The sequence below is a fragment of the Palaemon carinicauda genome, chromosome 38, assembly GCF_036898095.1.
Source record: "Palaemon carinicauda isolate YSFRI2023 chromosome 38, ASM3689809v2, whole genome shotgun sequence".
In the NCBI taxonomy this organism is placed as follows: Eukaryota; Metazoa; Arthropoda; class Malacostraca; order Decapoda; family Palaemonidae; genus Palaemon; species Palaemon carinicauda.
Genome location: NC_090762.1, coordinates 709,438 through 718,221, shown reverse-complemented (window position 1 = coordinate 718,221; position 8,784 = coordinate 709,438). Strand labels below are relative to the sequence as shown.

Genomic DNA, 8,784 nt, shown 5'->3' with positions numbered 1-8,784 from the left:
GTACGATGTTAGTTGGGTTAGGAGTACTTTACTGTGGTTATTACTCTAAACGAATACGTTGGGTCTCGTTTGTTGGGAAAAAGGTTTGATAGAGAATTGTTCCATGCTAAATCAGGTGTGTGTTTGTGTGTGATATATTTTCCGTTTTGTCGACTCCTTTAATTGTTATGATTCTTGGTGGTTGCCATTTGTAACGTAGTGGTAGTATGTGCTGACTTTTATGGTAACCCGTAAACAGGCAGTTTCCCGCCCTCAACTCCAGAACCGGTCAGTTATCTAGTAACTGGCTCTTTCAAGCTGTTCAAAAGTGTTCGTTAACTTCAACTGGAGGATGCAAGCACCAACTGCATTCGTCTCCGAAGAACACATTTTTTTGTTTATTTTGCCGCCGAATTTTTGGAATCTCACCATTGCAGGAAATATTCACTCCCATCGTGCTACCCCTAGTGGGTTACTTGGGTTCTAAGGTTGGTGGCAATATGCTGAGGATGCGCGAGAAATGATTAATTTGAGTCTTCTCTTAGAAGACAGGTTTGATCAAACTAATTTTGGAGGTTATGTTTATAGGAAATGGAACTTCCTCATCCATTTAAGTGAAAACCAATATTTTGACATAATTGGTTACTGAGAAATATATCAGCTGTTGGTGCGAGTTTAGGGGAAATCCCCCCAAAATAGTTTGGCTGTTTAGGCTGTGTACCCTATATATAGCAACTGTGTACCCTATATATAGCAAACTGGGTACCCCTATATATAGCAACTGGGTACCCTATATATAGCAACTGGGTACCCTATATATAGCAACTGGGTACCCTATATATAGCAACCGTCAGCAGCAGGTTGTTGGAAATGGCCTTTGTTTTATTCATTACCTACGTTATCGCAATCTCCTTTTCTACACGCATCTACCCTTTTTATTGAAGTACACTTCCTGTGAATAATTGGGATTTCTGTGCATTTTGGTAGGAGAGAGAGAGAGAGAGAGAGAGAGAGAGAGAGAGAGAAGAGAGAGAGAGAGAGAGAGTAGAGAGAGAGATTGGTTGTGTAGGAGAGTTGGTCGTCTTTGCCGCACAACGGTGCACGGTTGGGTAAGGGGTTGTCGATTCTCGCCAGACACCCGACAACCTCTCTCCTTTGCACATCACAAGGAACAAAAGGACAAGGGCTAATCCTTGCTTTTAGATTTGCTCAGCAAATTTTGTTTCTGTCCTGATTGGAATTGATACCTTACTGTGATTTATAGATTTGGAGGATGTCCTATGAAGCGAAATCCCGTAAATGCAGCAAGGGTGCTCTGACTGGGTTTGTAGGTGGTTGGGGGGAAATGATAGGGGGAGTGAGGGACACTTGGAGGGATGGCTAGACGGGATGTTGGGTTTTGGGTGGGGGTCTCCCCAGAGGAGAGCGACCTGGCTACAAGGAAAGGATCTCTCTCTCTCTCTCTCTCTCTCTCTCCATCTCTCTCTCTCCTCTCTCTCTCTCTCTCTCTCTCTCTCTCTCTCTCTCTCTCTCAAAACATATTACAGAATATTCTCAGTCTTAGCAAAAATATTATGAGGTAAGCGAAGATGGTCTTTGTTATGTGGTATGGTTTGCTTTAGGTTCCTACATAAATGGAACTTCAATTTCATTCATTTTAGTAAAGTATTTTCATGATTGGGAGATGTTGATTTGTTGTGTGCGCGTGTGTATGTCTGTGTGCCTGTGTGTTACGCTGCTGCTGTTCCTTACCCCAGGCGTGGTGTGTCCCCACCATTCCTGTTCCTCCCCTGGTCCTCTCGGTCCCCACCAACACCTCAGTCATCCCCCCTAGCGCCGCTCTCCGGCCCCGCGCCAACCAACTAACAGCACAGCAGCAGCAGTTCTCGCCACAGTGGACATACGAGACGGAGTATGCATTTAACTTCTCCTTAGGAAAACCTTCTTCAGTGTCATTAGAATCCGGAGAAGTGTCGTGAAGACATGCCCTTGTGATGTAGAAGTGCTCAGTGATGCAAGTGAATGTGGTGGTTCCGAAAATTGTCGAAGAATACGCGTTGGAAAGTGAATGAAGGTCAGAGAGGAAGGCCAAGCTAAGCGTCGTTCGTGTATGCTGTGCTAGAGGAGCCCCAGCGTGGTGTGGAAGCCTATAGAGCTTTGGGCTGCTACTAGCCATGAGTCATTTAAAGGTGAATATAGAGTGGTTACCATGAAGAGTGAGTGGTTTAATTTGATGCGAGTGTGAGCCTATGCTTTCTTGGGTGTGTGGGTGGGAAGGCTGAGGGATGAGTACGGTGTCCTTTGTTTGGGGCGTGGGCAGCTGCTGTAACAGCACCAGTAGGGCTCTCTGTCGCTCTCTTGCTCCCTTCCCACGTCAATATTTGTTCCTACATCTCTCTGTGGCCCCCTTTCCTCTGTTCTCGTGTTTACGCATTCCTGCTCCAGTTGTACCGCTCGTTATCTTGGAAGAAAACAATGCAATGAGACTGCGGCGGGTTGGTTGGAATTAAGGCCAGCTCCGGGATTGATCATATCGTTGATGATGTGTATGTGTAAGAGGGGAGGGGAGGGAGAACCGTGCTAGCCTAGTCAGCCAGTCACCTTCCTGCTCACATACACACATAACCCCCCGAGCCTCGGCCAGCATTCTTCACTCCCAGCAATCGATCACCACGCCAGGATCACCCCTTTAGCAGCTATGGGGGTGATACTGGAAGCAGCAATTTCCGATGAGAATATGCAGGAATTAAAAGATGTTATGCTGGGACAGCTGTGCCTATTGTTTAATGTGTAACCGGCGTAAGGCTACCCTTTAAGAATTCCTTGGGTGACTCCTGGGAACAATAAACCCAGCTTCGTCTTGGATATGACACTGGATGACCCAAGCTGTCTGGTTGAGTTAGGCTACGTCGTTTGCTTGTCATATCCCAGTGCAAGAGTAATCTTGTAGATAACGTTTGATAAATGACATGCATATAGTATCTCAGTACATGAGCTAACAAGGGGACGTTGGTTTAAGATTAATTACTTCAATGGCTGCTGATTCACTTAGACCTTTTCCTTTTTTCATTCATTCAAGTGTTCTTCCATTGATGTTTGAAGAATTTTCTTTGTATTTGGACATTGATTAGCAGATTTCCTTTTTAAGCTGAATAATTTTCTTGTTATTTGGATATTGATTAGAAGATTTTCTTTTTCTTTTTAAGCTGAAAGTAACAAAAGATTGTGTGCACTTTATCAAATCCCCGCGGGAACCTTTGATGTTACAATCAGAGAGAAACCTCGCATTTGGTTAACCCCTTTTGGCGAAACGACCAACCCCTGTGCCCTAATGCAGCTTCCACCATTTTGCTAATGAATTGTAATGGGTAGCTTGTGTATGTTTAGATGAATTTATGCAATCGATGCTGAGTCACTGGGGCCATGTTTAGATGTGAAGTGTGATTGATTCGGTTACATATCTATCTTGATGTTCGCTTTTAGATTTAAACTAACTTGTTAAAAATTGATGCGTTTTAATACAATCAAGATAATGAAACGAGAGTTTTAATACAATCAAGATAATGAAACGAGAGTTTTAATACAATCAAGATAATGAAACGAGGGTTTTAATACAATCAAGATAATGAAACGAGAGTTTTAATACAATCAAGATAATGAAACGAGAGTTTTAATACAATCAAGATAATGAAACGAGTTTTAATACAATCAAGATAATGAAACGAGAGTTTTAATACAATCAAGATAATGAAACGAGAGTTTTAATACAATCAAGGTAATGAAACGAGAGTTTTAATACAATCAAGATAATGAAACGAGAGTTTTAATACAATCAAGATAATGAAACGAGACCTGAAATTAATCTATGGTGGTGGAGTGATCAGGACTAAGAAATGCTTGAAATTGATTGAATTCCAATTGGAAACTAAATTGATTAGCGTATGAATCACACAAGAGAAATCGTTAGTAATTTAGATCGAGTAAAATATTTATGATGCAATTGGATTAGAATGAAGGTTTAAGTTTTGTTTTACACCAATCGTTCAACTTTATTGTGAAAAGCATTTTTTTTTGGGGGGGGGGCGCTGGGCGCGGGTACTTCGTTAATGAAGAAAGTAAGATTTTAATCCTACTTAATTTAAGGAATAAAGCTTCATGTGTATATTCGAATCTCTTCTGAAAGTATATACCAGTAATCCTCGTTATTATGATTTTGAGATAAGAGAATGTAAACTTTCTTTGTAAGACAAGCAAAAGAAGAAAAATGCAATAAAAAACTTATTGGGTAAGTGATATTTCTTACATCCGTGTATTATAATGCTGCCCCCAGTTGACAAATTGTTTCCATGCCTGTATTAGATGGTGAAACCAAGCAAACAGTGTAATACAAGTTGGTAGACATATATATAAATATTTTCTGGGTAAACACACTTTGAAGGTGGGCAACTCATCGTCTCATATTTGCTTTTTTTCACTGAAAAGTCTGCTTGAAACCTCTTTCTTTGTACCATTGTGGTACTTTCGTAAGGCTGAGGTTGTATTGAATGCCATTTTTTTTTAATTGTTTAATTTTTCATAGCAATTGCTCCGTAATTAGAATCGTTGAGTGCAGGATGAAGGATAGTTTTCGATATGTAGGTGATTTCGGGAGTAGACAAGTGGGTGATGGTGAAGTCCTTCCCGTGACCTTCACAAACTCACCTGCCCTCCCCGGCCCCTAGTCACTCCTCACACCACCCTATCACCTTCTTTGCACTTCTCCCCCTTCCCACTCCCCACTACCTACTCTTCCCGATGCATTGTCACCGTAGATTCTTAGCAATTTAAAACTGCCATGAGCGTGAACACCTTTGGTTGACTTAAATACTTTGTAATCCGCAGTTATTTGATTTTGTTCAATATTAACACTGAATACTATACGTTGAATAAGAGGATAGGCAGATTTTGTAAGAGATGAAGCAGACGTTTCGAGGATCCCAAACCGGTTTTGGAGGAACATTGTCGGAGGAGTTTTTAGAATAGATTACAATGCAGTGGTGCATTGCCTATCTTCCTAAGAAAATATACCTCTTCCATCTTATTACTTTACTCGGAAAACAAGGATTATGTTATTTATGCATATATAGTTTTATACCTTTTCCAACTTATTATTCTACTCGGAAAACAAGGATTATATTATTTATGCATATATAGTTTTATACCTCTTCCAACTTTTTATTCTATTCGGAAAACAAGGATTATATTATTTATGCATATATAGTTTTATACCTCTTCCAACTTTTTATTCTATTCGGAAAACAAGGATTATATTATTTATGCATATATAGTTTTATACCTCTTCCAACTTTTTATTCTATTCGGAAAACAAGGATTATATTATTTATGCATATATAGTTTGTTCATCTCTGGAGATTTCTCCCTCAGAAATATTTAAAATAAATAGATAAAATGAACAATAATGGCCAAAGAATATGCGTGAGCGTTAGAGTATAATAACCGAACTTTGAAGTACTGTAGGTCTGTGAGCTTGAAAGGTCGAATCAATAGTCTTAAGGGTTAGACTTGGAAGTCTCGTGTAGACAAAGAGGACGAGGTTTTTGAAATTATAGGTTTAGCTAGAGCAACGTTGATATGTTGGATGACTTATGCGAATGTAGACTCGGATATCGGAAAGTAAACATTGTAGATTTCTTTTATCATGCAGGTATAGATATGATAAGGCTTGATGGTTTGGATGAACTTTGCATAGAAGTGGCCCGCTTATGGTTTTAGAAGCTTGAGTTACTGGTTATAAAATTGAGATTTTCGACTACAAAAGGAAAAGTAGATGTTTTCTTAAGTAGTGGGGCTAATGTTTGTTATTACATCGCTAGCTTACTAATAAACTTCAAGTGAAGGTTAGGAAGTACAGTAAATGATTCACTGGAAGTATGTGGCAAGGATCAGTAGAGGTATTTCCGCTGTTAATTTAGAACTGGGAAGGATGGTTTTTTTAGCGAAACTTGACCAGGTGGAAGTTCACCTTTACATCATGGTGTTTTATATATATATATATATATATATATATATATATATATATATATATACATTTATATATATATATATATATATATATATATATATATATATACATTTATATATATACATATATATATAAATGTATATATATATATATACATTTATATATATATATATACATATATACATTTATATATATATATATATATATATATATATATATAATGGAGCTTAACTTAATCATTTGGGAATATTGTAGTTTGTTTAGCGGTGGCTAACAGCTTTACAAGGATGTGGGGTGGTTTTGTTAGTAATTCTTCGTTTGTCATAAAGTGGTAAATACGAAAATATATCTGACCCATTTTACACTTTAGCCCATTTAGGTCAATTAGTTTTTTTTTTTTTTGGGGGGGGAGGGGTGTAATTGAAACGTTGAAACGGCTAACAAACAGACCTTCTAAAAAAATTAACATCTACAAGACATTCTGTATTTAATATCCAATAATATCTGCTGTGTTGTGGCAAAATGGTGCGGTTCAGATAGAATATGCTCTCAATTAAACAAAGTTTAGTTAAAAAAGTACTTTTCAATTTATCAATTCATAAACGTCTAGTCTATTAAAGTGTCCACTAATTAGTTTAATATGGCCGTATTCTGTTACATTAATAATTAGGCTCTCATTTCATAAATTACATTAAAAAAATTGTGAGTGCAACATGTATGATTGAAGTTATTACGAGCTTACTTGGAAAATCAGGATGCTATAAGCCCAAAGGCTACAATAGAGAAAATATCCCAGTAAGGAAAGTAGATATGTAACCATAGAAACAAGATAGCAGTGTACCCTCGATCAAGAGAACTAACTGTATTTACTAAACTTTGTCAGTCGTAATTTAAGGGGGGGAAGTTTTCATTAATTATACAGTTATGTTTAACTTACATAATGTAATAGTAAGCTCCAATTACTTTGTGCCTTGGTCAATAAGATTTTATAACGCTGATTAAGGGAAAAAAAATAAGTTTACTCTTCCGTTGTCCTGCCAGTCTGTAAATATTATATTTGCTTTGGAATATTTAACTGGAGAGGTTTCTGTAAATATAATCCATCATGTTTTCCTATATTCAGCTGTTCCTGTTACAGGTCTATTTGTCCTAGGTTAAGAGCTTGTGGTCAGATTAATCCCTTATTAACCCTAAATCCGGGGTGGGTGACTTGTCTGCCCTTCTGTCCTGACATGGGCCAGAGTGGTTATAGGAAGACTGCGTCCAGTATGCCAGAACTGAGAGAGGGAATCACAAGAGAGGGAGATGGCGTGGTGTGGCTTGACCTTGGAATGTCCTAGCTCTCACACCGCTGCCACCCGCCATTACAACAAAATCTCTCTCTCTCTCTCTCTCTCTCTCTCTCTCTCTCTCTCTCTCTCTCTCTCTCTCTCTCTCTCTCTCTCTCTCTCTCTCTCTCTCTCTCTCTCTCATATTGATAATTAATGACAGCTGTATTGCTTAAACTATTGCAATAATTTTACATGAGAGTAAAATTACAATTAATCAATTTTTTCATGTGATGCCATTGTTGAATTTATTAAGCCCTGGGTCATTGAGTGTATCCCTATTGCTCTTGGGATGGAAGTGTTTGCACAAGTTTTTCTTTCTCCTCTATACAATATATATATATATATATATATATATATATATATATATATATATATATATATATATATATATATATATATTAAAGGTGTGAAAAGGTTTTATATTGAACCAATAACTTTGGGAAGTTATGTTGTTGCAAGTCATGAAGCTTGTATTATTTTTACCATGTCTCGTATGGGATTCAGTCAGGATAGAATTTGATTGATTTTTTTTTTTTATGTATTTTGAAACAAACCTCTGAGTACCCTGGAGAGTTAAATGTGTGGTGGTGATCCTCTCTCATTTAGCTTCATCTACAGTATTACCTTACTGTCTTAAGGAATTATATTATGGACTGAATTTTTTTGTTTTGAATCATTTTTCAAAATGTCACTTTGTTTCTATGCATAGCAAATGTCTCCAGGTTATATAAGGTAAATCTGGAAATGGTTAAATGTTGATATATCAATTTTTTCCTGCCAAAGCAACTTGATTTGTTTTTAAAGTCTCTGTGAAAACATTATTAATAAATGTGAAAAGGGTTGGAACTGTTGCTCAACAGCTTTTGCCCTCAGAGTAACATCTAGTAAATAGATGCATTGTACAGTATATGGTATGTTCTTTACGGTGTTATGTTTCGTCTCTCAATCTGTGATTTTATATTACTTTGCAGAGAAAGGCGTGAGGCAGAAGCCAGGGAAAAGGAAAGGGCTGCCAAGGAGAAGATGGAACGTGATAAAATAGAGAGAGAACGCAGGGAACGGGAGGAAAGGGATAGAAGAGAAAAAGAAAGGAGAGACCGAGAAGAAAAAGAGCGGCAGCAGTATCAAGTTGATCAACATTTCAACAAGTCTTTTCGATTGGCACAGCAAAAGGTAAATTTAATGTAGGGTACTTCAAATCAATCATATATGAGCAAAAGTTTTATGACATCAGATATTCCTTAGTTTTTTTTTTATATATATATAAGTTTACATTAATGAAGCCTTTGTTACAATTTTGCATTACAGTATGGTTAACACGTATAAGCACTGTCGAGCACCTAGAAAATATTTTGTTCAGTGCATTCAGTTGCCTTGATGCTTATGGAAACTCAATCACTTAAATTTTTGCACACGTTTGTACAGTATATTGCACTACTGTATGTCATTCAC

The 8,784-nt window shown here is 37.5% G+C and overlaps 1 protein-coding gene across 1 annotated transcript in view; it reads left to right on the top strand.

The window, feature by feature from the left end:
• Positions 1-8,548, top strand: part of LOC137630028 (serine-rich adhesin for platelets-like) — a 73,760-nt gene extending 65,212 nt beyond the window's left edge. Inside the window, exon 5 of the mRNA XM_068361524.1 lies at positions 8,304-8,548. Within this exon, the coding sequence (XP_068217625.1) occupies positions 8,304-8,520 (217 nt within the window). The 3' untranslated portion in view covers positions 8,521-8,548. The remainder of the gene's footprint in view (positions 1-8,303) is intronic.
• The last annotated feature ends 236 nt before the right edge of the window (positions 8,549-8,784 follow it).